The following is a 19,432-nucleotide window of genomic DNA, read 5'->3' on the forward strand; positions in this document are numbered from 1 at the left end:
CAGAGGCCTTCCCACTGTCTATCAATAGCATCCTCCCTGCCATGCTCTAAACATACCCTGTTTACCCCTATGCAGACACTGCAGTATGCGTGAGAGCAGTGCTATCTTAGCAAGGCAGAACCACAGCTCTCTTGTTCACCTTCACCCAAAGGTTAAGGGACTTCATGGCACATTAACAGGTGAACAATAAATATTTGAATAAAAAATTACTCTACCAAATTTACAACACAGAACATACAGACACAAATATAGGAAAATGAGAAATATCAAGTAGAAAACAACCAAATGTTGAAAAGCATCAAAAATGATTACTGTACATACATGAGAGTATGGTCACAGAGAGTAAGTACCAAAGTTATTTGTCTGCAAAAACATGAAAGTTTACAAAGAGGAGATTGGGAAGTATTTTCCATTTGTACGGAGTTGCAAACAAGGGAATCAGCACTGGACGTGACTGCTGTGTGCTGCAGAGCAAAGGGCCAACAGGACAGCTGGGATCACCTTTTTGCAGAGCAGAAAGGTCAGTAAACCACACACCCAGGATTAGTCAAGAAGAGCGAAGTCCACTGCTAACTGCGGGCTAGAAATCTTGCTGAACGGCTTAGCTCACAATATTTAAAATTTTGAAACTAGGTAATATAACATTCTATTTATTATAAATTACAGACGATACACTTTAGGAACAGATGGCCCTATCTGCTGATGACACTTCAGCATCAGCTAATAAAGGTCTCTTCTGTGACAACCTGTAGTAAAGTGAGACGACGCCAAAGGCTGACTGCCTTTACAGAAAGATACTTTATTATCAGACTGGCGTTGGAAGAAGGAAACATACTGAGATGATTCTAGAATAGCCCTGAAAATAATTATACTGTCACCTGTGCACGTTTGAGACAAAAGTTAATCAACGGAACAACTGGTTATCATCTGCTGAAGTCTGGATATAAGACAAAAGGACTTACTGCTCACACAATCCTTTACTGGACTCAGAAGTAACTAACCCAGAAGCCATCAGTGCAACTATTTACCGCAATGACATCATGCTGCACTGCTTTGAATCTGAACAGAAATGGCACAAAGAGCCTGGAAGTTTCCAACAAGGTTTCCTTCTAATGCAATTCAGCAGAAAATGATCACAGAAAGAATGCTAAGACCCACTGGACACATTAAGGTCAAGGACTTCCAAGTTAATCCACTTTTCTTCCCCCACGAGTTTATTTTTGGTAAAAGGCAGAAAAATTAGTTTCTACAAGGAAAATCTGCTTCTAAATGATAATTTGAAAATCTCGATATATATATTATATATTAAAAAAGACACAAAAATAACGGAGAGGTGGGAATAACAGATTAGGTACTGTAGTTTTATAAAGGCTTGCCTAGACCAAGCAGCAGCACACACCTCGTTTATGCACACTAAGAAGGTATACAACAGCAGAGCACTGCAATACTGGGTCTGGACACGTTACTGTACACAACTACTACTGCTATTAATAACCTTTGGGACACTGTCTTATGCCCAACGAGACATCATTAAGTCTTTAAGTCTTCTTTGTCCCCTCTGGGGAGGGCATTTCTAGACACTAATTTCCCATCTAAAATTCAAATATAGGAAACAGACTCCACAAGGTGCTTTAACTGATGAGACCTCAAGTGCTGTTTTCGCTCTGGGTTTTGACTAGCACAGTCCACGGGATCACACACGAGTACTGTGGCGGAGGAGTTGGTACGTTAAGTCTTCCGATGAGCTCCACTGCTGACGGACTTTAGGACATGCTTGAGCATCGCACTGACGGGGATCCCATCTGAGTTAATACTTTGTCCAACCACTGCAGGGGGCCATTCAGATGAAGTTCAATCCAGCAAGGAGTACTTGTTACTGTCTGCCTCCTGTTTGAAAGAACACAAAAAGTTAGAAAATTAAAAGGCTATATATAATAAAATATATTTTTTAGAATAATTATTAGTTTTGTATATAGTTATTAATTTTAAAATGGTTAATTTTTACTGCTAAAATGAACTAATGAGTTTTGTCCTTTTTCAAGAATTTTATTTCTTTATGTGTGGTACATATGTATGTTTCTAGGTGCACGCAGAGGCCAGAAGGGAGTCGGGTGTTTTCCTCGACTTCACTTTGTTTCCTTGAGTCAGGGTCACTCACTGAACCTGGAGCTCCCTATTCTGGCTAGACTGCCTGGCCAGCAAGCTCCCAGAGTCCATCTGTCCCCCAGCCTCAGGTCCTCAGTCCCAGCCACCCCATTCCACCCCATGCAGGTGTTAGACACAGCTGTGTCCGGGTCTTGTGGATGCTGGAGCTTCACACTCAAGTCCTTGTAGTGGCCAACTTTTGAGATTTACCAAGCAAGCTATCTCCCCAGAAGTCCACCTTTTTGAAAGATTTACAAACTATCCTTTCTCCTGAAGTTAAATGAGTCTACTGACACTGCTATTTACCTACCACCTCAAATGGGACGCCTGTGAGAGGAAGGTACTTAATAATGAGGCCGGGACGAGAGACAAAAACCAGGAAAGATTGCCCCAAGGAAAATGACTACTTTTATGTTATCAATGAAACCTACACCGGAACAAGGTTCAATTTTAAAGTCTGCTGACCCAATCTAAATCCTTACCACACAATGTTAAGATTTGAAGCTAAAGTTTCTCTAAGACTCACAACAAGCAACATCCTTGTCAGTAACGCCCCTCAGGCTTCTAGTTTAAAAAGTGAAATTAAAACCATCTAGTGCTTTAACAAAGGGGGCACTGCCTACTCCCTGAATCTTATTTGCTACAAAGAGTTATCAATACATTTACTTTTGCTTCTTCAACATGACATTCTTCAATCATGGTCGAAGAACATTATCAGGTCTCCATCTCTAAACAATCCATGCCTGACAGCATTGAGGACTGGACAGCCACAGGGCTGAAGGCTCAGCAGGTAGAGTATGCGATGCTCTGTTAGACCCAGGTTAGTGACCGGGACCCGCATCTGGCAACTATAAACACCTGCAACTCCAGCTCCAGACAGCTACAACCCTTTCTGGATTTCACAGGCAATGCCATTCACACACACACACAGACACACACAGACACACACACACACACACACACACATGATGATACACACTACACACATAATTAAAAGCACTGCAGGCGGGGTTGGGGATTTAGCTCAGTGGTAGAGCGCAAGGCCCCTGGGTTCGGTACCTAGCTCCAAAAAAAAGAAAAGAAAAGAAAAAAGCACTGCAGGGGAGCTCAATGTCCAAGCATGTATGTAGTGCTTTTTATCCCGTGGTATCAACTCAGTAACCCCTGGGTCTTTGGGATGCTCTAGGCAACTTCCAAGCACAGGCACCTGTGCATGAGGGTTTCTGCCATCCATGCTTGCATGTGTAGCAGGCTGGAGATCTCGTACACTCTCAGCAGACTGGGGTAAGGAGAAGCGAGACCACAGGTGAGGGGACTACAACCAGCTGTTGTCAACTGACCTGCTCAGCCTTACTTTTATCCTACTTCTAATCAAACTCTGCTGGCAGACTGCCAGATTCCACACTGCCCTTTGCTCTCCTGAAACCCTACCTGCATCTCCTAGAACCTAGATCTAGGTTGCTCCACTCAGGAAGCTTCCCTTGAGTACAAAGTAGACACCTCTGGTTTTATAAAATGCATGTTTACATACAGTTTAGTCTTCTCTCCTATAATACAGTCATTTCAAGTTTCTTATCTATGGGCCTCCAACTTTCACTAAGTCTCAGCCTCATGTAATTCATTCACGACCATGAACTCCCGGACCTGGCTTCTGTGTTGTGTATACCACACCACCTGGCTTCTGTGTTTCCAAAGATTAAAGCGCGCACCTCCACGTGACACACAAGCATCCCACTGACTTACACGCTTAGCTGTCTTCTATTATTTTATATAAAGATCTTTTGAAACACAAATGAACTACAGAAGATGCAGAGAAGAGAATAAGGAGAGTCAGGGTAGAAACTCGAGCGTGTGATTCGTACCGGTATTCTGCTCCCCACCCCTTCACGAAGCTCATTCTTATGGTGCACATTCGAGTCAGCTGGTACACGGCCTCAAAACCCTGGTTAACAGACTGAGCCAGAAGAGCAGCAAATTCCTGGTTGTTGAAGATCTTCAGGTTACAGCCTATGGTTAAGAAACAGTAAATATGCTATTGTCATTGTTAGAGAGTAATTCTAAAGGATCTATGCTTTCAGAGTGAACATACAAAATCAGCTCCTACTTCTAAAGCCATTAGCAAGTAGCAAAGTTAAGGAGGCGTTGGGATGAGGTTTGGTACACGTCGACTCCTACCTGGTGGGATTTTGCACACCGTCGCGGGGTGCCAGCCATATCTCTGGTTACAGTTGGGGCTCTGCACAAAGATCGCACTATCACTTAGGCACTCGGCAAACACTTCCCCACCTATGTAATACAAGCGCACTCCCCTTCCTAAAACAAAGCACAGACGGTTAGCTTCGGAACGCTTGCCCTCCGTGTTCCTGCACAGCATCCAGAGCAAATTCCAAGGCCTGTCCATGACTTCTGCTCACAGCCATGCTTCCTGAACTGTAATTCTGAAATATACCACAGCATCTTTCCCAAGGATTTTTAACAATAATTTTGACTTTCCAAAGTAATGCTCATAAAAATATTGCAACAATATAGGAAAGTATACAATAGCTAGGCAGTTTCATACAAATTACCTGTTGTTTTAAAATTCACTTAATAACTGAGTTAATTTTAAGGAAGTTAACTAATGTCTGGGCAAATTTTCCTTAAGGAGTGCACTAAGTTAAGAAAATTAAAACAACAAGATCCACCCTGCTATTATGTAACCGCCTTCTCTGTAGGGCAATCACACACTAGGCTGAGAGACTTTCCAGGCGGAGCTCAAGTAGCGGCCCATCTGCTCTGGTTATGAGGCAGGGGGAATAACCAGTACAACAAACAGCCACAGCAAGAGGGTAAAGGTGGATGCTGCCACCCTACTGTCCCAAGACTACGTGAACAGCAATCACGCACTTAGCTTTGGGTAAAAGATGAGGTGCAAGCCTGCGGATATACCCAGAGGGCAGGGCCCGTACCACTCACAGCCCAGGAGAACCCCAAGCACAGGGATGGGGGGCAGGGAAGGAAGGCAATTAAGTACAAAAATAGACTTTTCAGCCAATTCCCTGACCAAACCATATGATAAACTAGCAAAAGTTTTTTTTTTTTTAAAAATGTTAAGAAATAAGTTTACTAAAATTATAGTAAATTAAAATTCAGTTGGGTGACATGAAAAAGGCCAAAGGAAACCACTAATTTTCTTTAATATACAAAGGTCTCATTATAACACAAAACCACTGACAGTTAAAAACCTGTGTTAAGTAAAGTCGAGGAGGCTGTTCACAGCCGGTATCTGCACGGATACCTGGACTCTTATGGAACAAGATTTGAGAAGCTCATACAAAGCCACTCACAGCTCCCAGTTGTTCTCATTTACAGAGTCAGCATCAATCTCTGGTAATCAATGGCCAATCCCAGCTAGGCAGAAGTAAGCTGAGGTTGAAGAAGTGATCAGATGATGCTCGCTATTTTTACCTCTACACTTTTTGCCTTGTTGGTTAAAAAATAGTAAGCTTCTCAGCCAATTTATGTGTATGTGAATTATAATCACGGAAATTTACCACCTTAGATGTATAAACTGAGATGAAAACGTAAACAACAAATCTATTCATGCAAACGAGGTTTATTAAAAACATCCATTTCAAACTTAAATCAGGAGCAACTGGGAGTATTTCTGTTTGACCAACTTTTTTACCGTCTGGCACAATACTGAGCTGGATCCCCAGCTCAGGTCTACACTCGTTTCTTAGAGATCCTAGGTGGGGCCTCCACGATGCTTCATTTTCTGCTGTGAGAAGCAGCAGGCAGCACCGCCGTGCCACTGGGAGAGCAGTGCTGACCCCACACAAGTGCCAAGACCATGAAGCAGCCCCCGACTGCACTCTGAATTATAGATCATCACTGGACAGAACACTGACCATGGCCTTTTTTTTTTTTTTTTTTACTGAGACTGAGCAAGTAAATTAGTACTAAAGATGTCCCACTATTAAAGAGTGCCAAATACAGATAAAGCAGAAGACAAAGTTTGTAGGTTAATAATTCCTAAAGGGTTTCATGGATGGAGATGAAGCTGCTGGGGTTTTCCATATAAACTTTTGCTCGAATCTGTCTGTATGAATAAATTGTACTTTTTCAGACAAAGAAAATAAAACATACCTATATGCCTTCTGGTCATTTCTACAGTAGCGTTTCTGTTAACGTTGGAGAGCAAACCTAAGCAGAACCTCTCCGAGTTCGATGGATCTGTAAAGCCGTCTACAGTGAGTGAGGGCTGTGACGCATGGAAGGTCTCTCCAACCCTCTGGTTTAGTTCATAATATGCGATTGAACACCAAAATGCAGGTTCTGAATAAGTAACTGGCTGCAAATCTGAAGTAAAAGAAGAGAATGCATGAGCAACACGAGATGCTGAGCACACAGCAGACAGGCAGAGGCTGAGGAAGTCACTGGAACATCTATACAGTCTTCATACATCAGTGGTTTTCTTCTTTTTTTTTGGATATTTTTTTATTTACATTTGAATGTTATCCCTTTCCTGTTTTTCGTCCATAAACCCCATCCCATCTTCTTCTGTGAGGGTGTTCCCCCCACCTACCCTTTCCCCACCTCCTTGTCCTGACATTCCCTACACTGGGGGAGGGGGGTTAGGGGGTTGAGCCTTGGCAGGACCAAGGCTTCTCCTCCCATTGGTGCCCAACAAGGCTATCCTCTGCTACATATGCAGCTGGAGCCATGGGTCTGTCCACGTGTACTCTTTGGGTAGTGGTTCAGTCCCTGGGAGCTCTGGATGGTTGGTATTGTTGTTCTTATGGGGTTGCAAACCCCTTCAGCTCCTTCAATCCTTTCTCTAACTCTTCCAATGGGGACCCCATTCTCAGTTCAACGGTTGGCTGTGAGTATCCGCCTCTGTATTTGTCAAGCTCTGGCAGAGCCTCTCAGGAGACAGCTATATCAGGCTCCAGTCAGCATGCAGTTCATGGCATTAGCAATAGTATCTGGGTTTGGTGGCTTATAAAACTTATTTCCATAAATCATATTAGATACAACTTTTAAAAACTTCCCCTCCTCTGGGTTCGGTCCTCAGCTCCGGAAAAAAAAAGAAAAAAAAAAAAAACAAACCTTCCCTCCTCATTAATTTATGCTGTATTATTTATCTGTTTTAAAAAATTACAGAGAAAATAGGTTACCCTATTATACTTGGGTGCATATCTAAAATACATTGTGGAGGTAATTTTGGACAGGACAAAATATACAGTAGAATAAACAGGAAAGTCAAAACCCATAGAAAAAGACATTACAATGGGAGAAAAATCAAAACATCTCCCTGACATCTGCCTATCTTGATACAGCGTTAGAGACAAATGTGCAAGTGAAAACTGATCAAGCACCAAGAGATGACTTACTAACAGAAAATGAAGCCTGTGATGGTTTGTATATGCTCGGCCCAGGGAGTGGGACAATTAGAGGGCGTGGGCCTGTTGGAGTGGGTGTGTCACTGTGGGTGTGGGCTGTAAGACCCTCATCCTAGCTGCGTGGAAGTCACCATTCTGCTAGCAGCCTTCAGATGAAGATGTAGAACTCTCAGCTCCTCCTGCACCATGCCTGCCTAAACGCTTCGTCCGTGATGACAATGGACTAAACCTCTGAACCCGTCAGCCAGCCCCAATTAACTGTTGTCCTTATCAGAGTTCTTGGTCATGGTGTCTGTGCACAGTGGTAGAACTAAGACAAGGACCATGGACAACTAACTTTGTTAATTTTTACTGAGATGTATTTTAAGGATGATCACAAGAGAACAAAATATGATGGTTTTGTAAAATAAATTTAAATATGTAGAAGCTGAAGAATAGAAACCAGCAGGGGAAACGTGGCCCAAAGTAAGCAGTGCGAATGCATGTGTGCCCGTGCGTGTGCCTTGTGCATGCACACATCTTCCCCACTGACTGCCACTGTGAAATCACCCTAAATATGCACCCGTCAAACCTTAAATTACACAGCTTCCTAAGAACAGCTCTAGCAACTCAGACTATTCCACCACCTTCTAACCACGAAGGAGCAGCCTTCAGTATCAACTGCAGCACCAACCCTTCATTCTTAAAGACACTAGTATACGTCCTCTGAATAATTTTATTTTCCTCATACACACAAAAAAGCAATTTCCAGAGAGAACAGGAGGAGTCCCAACTACTTACCCAAGCTGTGATTGACAGGGGAGAGAGTGGTAGGAGACAGTTCAGCTGGAGAGCCTGAATTCAGAAAGAAAGTTGACATTGACATTTCTTCAGAACTTTCGATCAAGCAACAAGGAAATGGTTCTGAGTGTTTTACCAATAATAAATGCACAGACACTATTTTAATTTAACTCAGGGAGCTGCAATGCATGAGGTACAAAGGGTGAAGCACTGGTTTCTGTCTCATGGCATAAACTGATTTGTCTTCTTACCATCTAGGTTCCCCCACCCCCAGAGCCCACTACTGACAGCTGTTTGTGTACCTCTCCAGAAGTAGTCATGAAATACATCAGCCAATGTATTTCTATCCCACGTCACTCCCTTTTCATGACCAGCAGGAACAGTTGTAAGCATTTGCATGTGTTATCATTAGAACCTCTGTGCAGATGTTCCCTAGTGCTCCTCTGTGCACCGGGATCATCTGCAGCTACTCCTGGTGCCTCGTGATCACTCACTTAAAGAAGCAAGCTGCAGGGGTTGGGGATTTAGCTCAGTGATAGAGCGCTTGCCTAGCAAGCACAAGGCCCTGGGTTCGGTCCCCAGTTCCGAAAAAAAGAAGAAGAAAAAAAAAAAAGAAGCAAGCTGCAGCCATCAGTGCCAGTTTTTACAAGGAAGTACCAGGTCTAGGGGTTGGTGCCTTTCCAGTTTTGATAGATACTGGCTAAATTATCATCCAAAGGCTGTACCAGTATACATTCCCAATAACACCATCAAGGTGTAACTTGGTTGCCTAAGGTGTAACTGACAGCAGATGGAAACATGGTCTGCACAGGTGCACTTTGGGGCTGGGAGGGTGGTGCAGCCTGTGAGCCCACATCCCAGGAGGCAGAAGCTCCAGATCACAAGACCAGGAGTTTACGTCTAGCCTCAGCTACAAAGCAAGGCAGAGACCAGCGTGGCTTTCTTGAGGCAGGGTCTCAATATGTAGTGTAGCTCTGGCTGTCCTTGCACTCAGAGATCTGCCTCCTTTGTCTCTGAGTGCTGGCTGGGATTCAAGGTGTGCACCACCCTGGCAGGAGAAGAGGCCGTGTCTTAAGTGGGCATTTCCATTTTCTCTAGTTTATAATTATTTGTTTTACTTCAGTTTTGTGCTGTCTGCTCTTTGGCTGACCTCTTGTCCTGATCTCACCCGTCTTTAGGTGGCTCAGAATGCACTAAGCTAAAGCAATGACGCTCTTCACAGACAAGGCCACCGAGCACATGGTCAGTTGTTCCCTGACTCGGTTCTAATTTTGATAATGCAGTATTTATTATTTATTTAAGTGTTTATCTATTTATTTAAACAGAACAGCTTTGACAACAGATACACTTGTCTGCATTGTGCTTAGGGTTTTCCCACTAAGCAGGATACCTGGCTTTGAGCCGAAACAAATCACTTATTCAGAACTTCTCCAGTAATCTCAAGTAAGACCAAGAAGAATTAGTAAACACAGGAGACAGATATAAGGTTCTGTGAGCAGACAATTCCAGGTGTACGTTCAAGCACATTTCTTAAGAGTTGAGTGGATTCTGTGAAATTCCAGCAAACAAATCTGTGAGAAATCTTTATCTGCAAGGTTGGCTTTAGTTCTTTGTTGAAATTAACTTTACAAAATTCAGTTTTCCTAGAAAAATTATCTATTTTTCCCCATCTTGTGTAAATATTCTCAATCTAATCCGGGAAATACAGGCACAAATATACAAAATGAGAGGGAAAAGGCATAGAATTAAATTTACACTAACTTGCTGTCAATGTTAAACACTCACAACAACCCCAAACATGAGCACCCCATGAGCAATATCCTCCCTCCCCTCCCTCCCTCCCTCCCTCCCTCCCTCCCCCTCCCTCCCTCCCCTCCCCCGTGGTCAGCTCCAGTGCAACTGTGTGTGGCAGCAGAGACTGAAGTGCGCCGTTCACCAGTGTAGCACACAGACAGCAGCCATGTGCAGGACACAGGTAAAGCGGCAATCACCACAGACTCCGGTGATCAGAGAGAACTGGCAATCACTATTTTTTAGAAAACAATTATAAGAAACAATTATAAGGTTGTTTTGTTGTTGCTGTTTTGTTTCTCCATTTTGAAAAAGCACTAGCAGGCCACATAGGGAGAGAAGAGGAATGTCTCAGTGTGCTCGGCAGGGTGACCTGAAGGTCACAGCGTGTCCTGCAGCAGAGACAGACAACTGGAGCAGAGGAGCTGCTTGTGATCACCTACGTCTATGAATACTCAACAGAAGTGATCAGAAAACCTGCCATTTGTTTGTTAATCCTTTAGACTCGGAAAAAAGAAAGGCTTATTTTAAATTTTAAATCAAGCAAATGATTAACACAATCCTTTTTAAAAATACTGTTTTAAACAACTGATAACTGATCAAGAAATTATTCCTATCACAAATGCTGAGGAGCCTGGCCTGCCGCAGGTCTTCCATCCATAAGACAGAAGTGCCTGTCTCTACCTAAGATCTAGGGAACCACTTGTATGCATCCTTACAAGTTCATGTATCTTTGTAGCTAAGCTGCTCAGAAAGGGGGTCAAGGTTCACTCCCAAAATGCTTAGTTCTACCAGGCACTGACGAGCTTGCTGTATCACTGTGTGGTGACATGTGCCAAATTAACATCCTTAAAAGAACAAGACTTTTATAGTTGTTTTTCTTTACAAGCAGTACATTCTGATTTTTACCCACTTTTAATATTATTGTCTTTTCTCTCACCTTTGATTTCTACATTTTAAATTCTAAACCAAATTCTAGAAATCATTTGTAAAACTTTCCCCAATTTTGAGATCTTTAATATATCTTTAAAGCTTCATTAGACGTCATTAAAAAATACAAAACAAAAAAAGCTCAATTTCTTTTCTAGAGTATCATTGAGTATCAAGTACAAAAAAGCCAGAATGGAGAGATGGCTCAGTGGTTAAGAGCACCGACTACTCTCCCAGAGGTCCTGAGTTCAAATCCCAGCAACCACAGGGTGGTTCACAACCATCTGTAATGGGATCTGAGGCCCTCTTCTGGTGTGTCTGAGGACAGCTACACTGTACTCATATAAATAAAATATAATAAATCTTTAAATAAAAAAGGTACAGAGAAGTGTCATATCCCAGACTCTCTGTCCATGATTTCCCACCCTAACAGCAGATATGCTACAAGTGCTAAGCATACGTTCATGTATCGTTATCGAGTCCACAGTTTTACTCGTGTTTATTTTCTATAGGTTTTGACAAATACATTATACACTTTCTTCATGTTTACTCTCACAGTGACCAGCCTCGCTGTCCTAGAAATGGAAAGGGCTTTACCTACTCCATTCTTCTTTCTCTGTAACCCCTCAAGTCTTTGGTGTCTTCAGGAGGCTTGCCTTTCAGAATGTGAGACAGTTGGGCTTCTACAGCATGTACATGGCCTTTATGGATCATCGCTGATATTCATTCACTATGTACCTGAAGTTTCACCAGTCTTGTCATTTCTCACACTGTCTGCATGAACTACACTTTTCCAACACCTTGGCTGTATCAAATGCTTTAAATTATGAATCAAGCTGCTACAGGCACCCAAGCTAACATTTTTGTGGAGGATGTAAGTTCACCTGAGTAAATACCAAGGAACCAAACTCCGTATTGCATGGTGAGTGTGGAGGCTGCACTGCAGAGCCAGTTAAACAGCAAGACAGAAACACAGACTGAAAGAAGCAAACAGCCGACTATACACTCCACACACAGCCCACTCCGTGCACGCACACACTTCCTACACACACATAAACTTATCCTGTCCCCAAGCCTCACACTCACACACACTCTTCCGACAATTAACGCTATCATCAGAACCTCACACAATACAGGAGTTGTGCTGAGGGTACAGAAGAGTGGTCATGGGCGTGCCTACCATGCACAAGACACTAGAATTTTCTATCATAATAAATTGACCAACAGAATGTTTCCAATCAGATAAGGAACATCCTCCTTGATAGGCAATTATACATGTATTTACTCTGTAATTATAAACAATCAATTGTTTTATTAACAAAACAAAACTAGTGGGTATGATGTGTGTCACAGTGCATGTGGGGAGGTCAGAGGACAACTCTGCCGTTATCTTCTTCCCCTTCATGTGGGCTGTAGGTATAGAACTGGCTTATAGGGAAAAAATTATATTAAGTACCTATATAATTCATAAACTAAAAGTTATATTAGTAATGTATTTTCAAAATCTTACTGTTTTATATTAGCCAATGAAAACTTATGTACTAGTACCACAAGCTGACTGGCTTTAAACTATTTTCTTTCAAAGGTGTCAGCAGAGCCATGCTCCCTCCCAGGTTTCAGGCCATACTTGTATTGTAGGAACGTACTTCATGTTGTTCAGTCATTCAAAATGTGGTAGACATCTGGGTTGTTTCCATTTGGAAACGATATATATAATGCTTACAACACAAACATTCTTGCAAGTTTTACATGGACCTGTTTAAATTCTCTTGGGTACAGATCTAGGAGTCAAACGATGGGACTATACAGTAATCTTGTATTTAATTTCTGAAGAACAATAAACTTACCTAAAATGATTATAATTTACATTCTTATCAGCAATACACGAGCCCTCCAGTTTCCTGTAGCCTCACTAATAGTTGTTATAGTCATATTCTAAATACAGAGTGAATATTATTTCACTTGTGATGTTCAACAACTTTATATGCTACCCACTTTCAAGACCATGGTAATAACTACAAGAGTGCAAAAAAATACTGTTCTCTAACAAATACTGAGTGTCAGGGAGACTTAACTAGAAAGCCAAGTATTGTATGTAATTAACATATCCAACATGCTATTGCCAATGATCATTAGATTATCATCTATCTTTCTACTGTAACTCTTACAGAAGATGTGAATATTATCTACAGCACAGGTATCTTACCTGAGCATTTAGCATGTGGAAGGATGCCAATCCATTTAGCAATAACTTAGCTAGAGGTGGTGGCCATGCTCACCAAGTGGACCTGAGTCTGAGGTAGTCTGGGCCTCACACCGAGTTCAGGCCAGTTTGAATCACTGTGATGGTTTGAATAAAATGGCCCCCACAGGCTCAAATATTGAAATGCTCAGTCATGAGTAAGTGGCACTGTTTAAAAGGATTAGAATTGGTAGGTGAAGTCTTGTAGGAGGATGTGTGTCACCTTAGGTTTCTCCTCTCTGCCTATGGATCAGCTCCAGCACCTGTCTGGATGCCACCATGCTCCCCACCACGATGACAAAAGACTAAACTTTGCATACAAAGGCTATAAGCAAGACTTAAACTAAATGCTGTCTTTTGCCTTGGTTGTGATTTCTCTTCAGAACAATAAAACAGTAACTAAGACACTAACTAATCCTTAAGGTTGGCCACGTTGAATAAATCATACGAGAAAATGACATTAAAGCACTCACGTGGGTGCCCTACTTGGTTTCCTTGGGTTATAGGATTTATCATTTAACAAACAGTGTAAAGCTCGGAGGTATGTAATATTCATTATTAAATGCTGAAACTTTCTCAATACTGGATATAATAATAGCTAATTATCAGAAATTAATCAAAATTAGACCAGGAACAAGGTATTTTATGTAAATAGTTTCTTATAATTCAGACTTCACTATTAAGTCAAAGACACTCAGAAATGCGGTCTTCCTATTCTGTTCTAAAATCCTTCTTACAAACCTGTTACTAGGGTGACCATAGTCTTTTATGAAAGGTATTCATTCATTCATGGGGTAATTAAAACTTTAAACAGCAGCATAGAATACTTGAAAAAAAAAGGCATTGAGAATTTTCAGATTTTCACTTAACTCTAGCAATGAAACATCTCCCAACTGTGCACAGTAATACACATTCATTTTTACGACAACACAGTCTCATCTGAAGTTCAGATACTGTTAAGATGCAAGGTTTGCTTTTGGGTACATTTCTCAACTTCTCTAAATTCAGGATGCCACTAAACATTACTCTTGACTCAATAGTGTTCTCTTTCACACTGTGACGGGTGGCTGTTATGTGAGTATGTGCCTTCCACAGTGCATGTGTGGTGGTCAAGAGACAACTTACAGGAATTGATTCTCTCCGTCTGCTTTGTGCGAGCTGAGGACCAAACTCAGGTTGTCACAGCTGCAAACATCTTTAGCCACTGAGCCATCTTACTAGGCACACATTAAAGTTTTATCTTCACATATTCTTTATGTGTGGTTGGTTGAACCTAGTGACGTGCTCTGAGATCACGGAAGGCCAAACCAATGTCTAATTACTGAGAAGTTCGTATTTACCTGTGTCCATACTTTGGTTCAACTGTTGGTCACTAGTTTCTCCATCTTCACTGATATATCCAGGTGGTGGTGTTTCTAGAAAAGTTTAGAACAAGTCAAGTATAGTTGATTTGATTTCTGTTTTTTCTCTCAGCTACCAATACAAGCAATGAATCACTTGGAAAACCAAAAAAGTATGTATCATCATAAAAAGCAAAACTAGACACTATGGGTGTACGTATATAAAAATCATAAAGCAAAACTGAGTTTGCAACTTAAGCTCTAATCCATATCTTGCAAGTGAATTCATAACACAGCTTATAACATAATCCAGCTTTCTTGGCAATTTTTAAGACATCATTTACCACCTGGTACACGTGTATATATTCTGGGACAACAGTCAAAAGCCTAACTTTGAATAGGACTCTCATACGATTCAAAGACATTAGTACTCTCATTAAAAACAAAACAAGATAAAAAACCTAGTGGAGACAGATGGACAGGAAGCTCTGATTACAGTAATGTGGCTCAGGACGGACCCAGCCTGGATTCTGCCTCCACCTACCTCCCCGGATCAGCTTCCTACCTGCTTAACAATTCTAAATCCTTAAAGCAGAAAACAGACAAAGTAATTACTGAAAAATTAGGATTCTAACATCATTTCCGATACATTTTCTGAATAAAATGTTTATGCTCAAGAGGCATCTGTATAATTGAATGAATCTCAAATGTGATAATAAAAGCATGCATACAATTTTATCATTTGTGATTTTAAGGGAAAAAAGTACAAAAGATTTTCAATAGTATATCATTTTCAATTTTTAACAGTAACTGAAAATAATGCAGGCGCATGACATAAAAAAGATTCTGACACCAGTCAACGGGGAGAAGGGCACCTTAAAGCCCAGCATTTGGAAAGCAGAGGCAGGAGGGTCTCTGTAGGTATGAGGCTAGCCTGGTCTACATAGTAAGAACCTGTCTTAAAAAACAAACGAATGAACAAGAAGACTGCCACTAAATTCTCTTTAGAACTCAGTGTGTCAAAACAGCTAATGCTAAAAATGTTAGTTATTTTCATATAACCAAACAATAAAAACTAAAAACAATTCATATTATCACACACTATTTTAAAAGATTAAAACTAAGAAAATTTAAAAAGCTGAGCTCTGCCAGTCTGAACATCAGTGTTTCAAAGTTCTAATATGAAGAGAGCTCAACTTTAAGACACTTTATCTCACTGTATTTCTTTATCATCCTCTATTATTATTTATCCATAAATTGATAATAAACTATTAGCATTTAAAAACTGTTAAGAGTTCTTTCAAGGGGCTGGAGAGATGGCTCAGCAGGTAAGAGCAGGTACTATTCTTATAAAGACCCAGAATTCAGTTCCCAGCACCCACCTAACAAGTCAAGGGATTCAGCTCCAGGGAATCCAATGCCCTCTTCTGAACTCTGTGGGCACCTGCACTCACATGCACATGGACAGACAGACAGACAGACGGACGGACAGACACACACACTTCACTCCTAGCCACTTCATAGAAGAGGCCCAATTCTCCCCATCCCCTAGAAGGATGTGTTTCAGTTTACAGTTCTTCTCTTCCCTCATGTCACTCACTGTACTAGGATGCTCATAGCTACACTTCTTTGCTAATGTCACAAAAATGTTCTATGGTAAGGGGTGGGGGAGTGGCATAGGACGGGGGTGCCCTAAAATCTAGTCTCTTGGCCTGTTGCAATGGTGCATGCCTTTAATCCCAGGACTTGCGGGGGCAGAGGCAGGTGGATCTCTGAGTTCCAGGACAGGCAGGGCTACACAGAGAAACCCTGTCTCAAAACAAACAAACAGAGCAAAATAACAAAACCCTACTTTTTAAAATAAAGGGAGATGAGGTAGGCAGAGACTGAGACACTAAAAATCTAGAATACAATTAATTCCTAATTAGTTTCTCTTAGTGGAAACACAAAGAAATGGTAGATAAGAAAATTAACACAGTAGTTGTTTTTCTAGAAAATAGTAAGAACTATAGGGTTGGTACTGAATTGTGAACTATTATTAGGACACAGAAAACAAGAGCCTAGAGCAGACTGTGAGAGTCAGTGAGCTGGGTCAGTGGGCAGTGTCCCCAACATGGCCACCTCAGTTCACACCCTGCATTCTTCTTTTTTTTCTTTTTGTTTTTTTTCGAGACAAGGTTTCTCTGTGGAACCCTGGCTGTCCTGGAACTTACTCTGTAGACTAGGCTGGCCTTGAACTCAGAGATCCTCTGTACCCCCCTTCCCCTAAGCACTAGGGTTAAGGGCGTGTGCCTCTGTTGCCTGGCCAGGATGCTTTTCTTAAACCATATGCTGTGCCTGTGCCTACGCTCTGCGCGTGTCTCTACTTCAATGGCTATAACAACCTTACAAGGGCCTTTTCCTACGTCTCATAGTACTTTGTTTAAAGCCACTATAAAATAAAAGGTAAACCTTTATAATAAAATATTATAGTTTAATTTTATAATACATTTTAATTTAATACAATTATTTGTATTGAAAACAAAATAACCACTCCACGAATCAGACTTTTCCTTCCAAAGTCAAGAGCACCCTGAAAATGAAACATTACTAATACGTGGGCGTTTGTTACAAGATTGCTATTTACCTAAGTTTTAAGAGACTCTCAAGGCAAAAGTACCTGGGATGTAATTACTCTGTGGCTCAATTCCTGCTGGGAAATTTGTGTTTTCTGGAATGGAGTGGGTATAGTCATCCAGAGGCGGCAGTTCTGTTAGAATCTCCGTGTGCCGAGGCACCAAGACTGGAGGCAAGACTGTAAGAGTTAAAGAGATCTGCGTTAGTGGCAAGGGGGAGGGGGGAGCAGAGCAGTCTTTACTCAATGTTCTCACAACGTAGAAAGCTGCAGCTCACCTTTCAAAGTCTGGGCACACCTATCTGCTATTATGACACTAAGGAACCGACAAATCCATCATGGAGTTGATTTCCATAATTTACCGTTTAAGTCTCCAAATTAACATTTATTTATTTTGGGGAACAATGTGACCCTACCAATACTATATTACCATAAGAATTTATAAAATTCCATTAGAAATGGTGAGGGAGCCCAGGGGTAGCACAGGCCTTTCATCCCAGCACTGGGAAGGCATGTGGATCTCTGAGTTCAAGCCCAGCATGGTCTACAGAGAGAGTTCTAGACAGCCAAGGCTACACAGAGGAACCCTATATGAAAGAAACTGGTGAGGGAAAAATATCTTCACTAAAGTGGGATTTAATTTTTTTCTAATAACACAAATTTTTAGGTTTTAAATCTATTGTTCACTAAACCCATAGTCCTACTACGAGGTTCACTAAATCACTTCTATAAAAATGTTGTCATTCAAGCACTTCCGAAAGCACTTAAAGAATAGAATGTTTGCAGCAGAGACACATGGATAGCTCTCAGAACAGCAAATCTGAGGAGCTTCCTAGATACATACCTTGCTGTCCAACTAAGTATGCTCCCAAGAAACGGACGAGCCGCTTGTCCAAGATACTCTTTTTCATAAAAGTTTAAAATTTAAGAAAACATTTATATGCCCAATTTAACAGTTTATTAGAATTTTACATTAAAACTTCTCTGAGACATAGGGCATACACAGCCTTCAGTCATCCTTTTAGTTTAAAGCGAGGAAAACAGAACCAAAGACCGTCTACAGTCCCCACCTGGTGTCTCCACCCTCTGGTAGTGGTAAGGGTTCACACACACTTCATCTTTTTTCAGACTGAAAGCGTATTCGCAGTTCTCGATCGCCTTGAGCTCATGATGGCTGTGAAGGTCTGGCCAGCGCCACAGCCGGCAATATATAACATGTGGCAGCCCTTTCCGATGAGACACCTGAAGACGACCATCAAGAGACCTATTTGGAAGCAAGGGGAAAAGGAGGGCACTTTTAAAAGGAGAGACTAGCTGTCATCAACAGGCTAAGTTAATACACTGAGAGGACATGAAGGAGAGCACAGCCACTGAGTCAGCTTTAGTGATCCCAGGAAGGGCACAGCCTGGTTTGGATGTGAGCAGGCAGTGGCCCTCGCTCTTGTCTCCTGTCAGTGTGCATGTAACAGCTCACATGCCAGTGCAAGGCAGCCTTGTACGGCAGTGATCCACAAAGTGTTATGTGGCTATACTTGAAAACGTCAACATCCATATTTAAAAAGCTAAACTCTTTCAAAGGCATTAATTCTGAAGGCAACTGGTCGTCAAAAAAAGGAAGTAGTATGAAAATGGCAAATATCAACAATGACGTGACAGTAACTTACTCAGGCTAATGTAACTGTTATTTAAGTGTGACTCTTGATATCTGGGGCTCATTTATGAGGCTCACACAGAAATGCAGATGGTGATGGAATGGAATGGACAAATACCAATATGCTTAAAAGAGAATGATGTGATTTTAAAAAAAGGTGACAGGAAAACAAATTAGCCTACTGTTAATTGTGATGTAAGAGGTTCATCAAATACGTACTAGTTTAGTGTAAAGATGAGCTTAAGATGATAACAAGAAATTTAGAAAAAACTAGTTATGTATCCACTTATAAATTAGGCCAGTAACAAATTTATCTAATATTGGATAATGAGCTATAAAAAGGTCTTATTCGTTATGGGACACAATAATTTAATGATTCAAAACTAAAATTGCATTGACCAAAACATCAGCTGAAACACTTAATATATTTTTAATACTGGCACGCAGATACTTTACATGCTATGCCTTACTCACAAGTAAGTTAACATCCTAGGCAGAAGTTACACTAAACAACCCAGTGGAGATCTTCCACAGTACACCCTCCCACACGGTCTC

The 19,432-nt window shown here is 41.3% G+C and overlaps 1 protein-coding gene across 4 annotated transcripts in view; it reads right to left on the bottom strand.

Annotated features, from left to right (window-relative positions):
- Positions 1–779: 779 nt before the first annotated feature.
- The window catches only part of Smad2 (SMAD family member 2), a 62,323-nt gene continuing 43,670 nt past the window's right edge, over positions 780–19,432 (bottom strand). For all 4 annotated transcript variants that reach the window (XM_032886261.1, XM_032886258.1, XM_032886260.1 and 1 more), the window contains 8 exons: positions 18,297–18,490; positions 17,272–17,406; positions 14,613–14,687; positions 8,310–8,363; positions 6,274–6,486; positions 4,321–4,458; positions 4,008–4,152; positions 780–1,887 (listed from right to left, as the gene is read on the bottom strand). In XM_032886261.1, the coding sequence (XP_032742152.1) occupies positions 1,764–1,887; positions 4,008–4,152; positions 4,321–4,458; positions 6,274–6,486; positions 8,310–8,363; positions 14,613–14,687; positions 17,272–17,406; positions 18,297–18,490 (1,078 nt within the window). In that variant the 3' untranslated portion in view covers positions 780–1,763. The remainder of the gene's footprint in view (positions 1,888–4,007; positions 4,153–4,320; positions 4,459–6,273; positions 6,487–8,309; positions 8,364–14,612; positions 14,688–17,271; positions 17,407–18,296; positions 18,491–19,432) is intronic.

Source organism: Rattus rattus, chromosome 15 (genome assembly GCF_011064425.1).
Source record: "Rattus rattus isolate New Zealand chromosome 15, Rrattus_CSIRO_v1, whole genome shotgun sequence".
Lineage (NCBI taxonomy): Eukaryota > Metazoa > Chordata > Mammalia > Rodentia > Muridae > Rattus > Rattus rattus.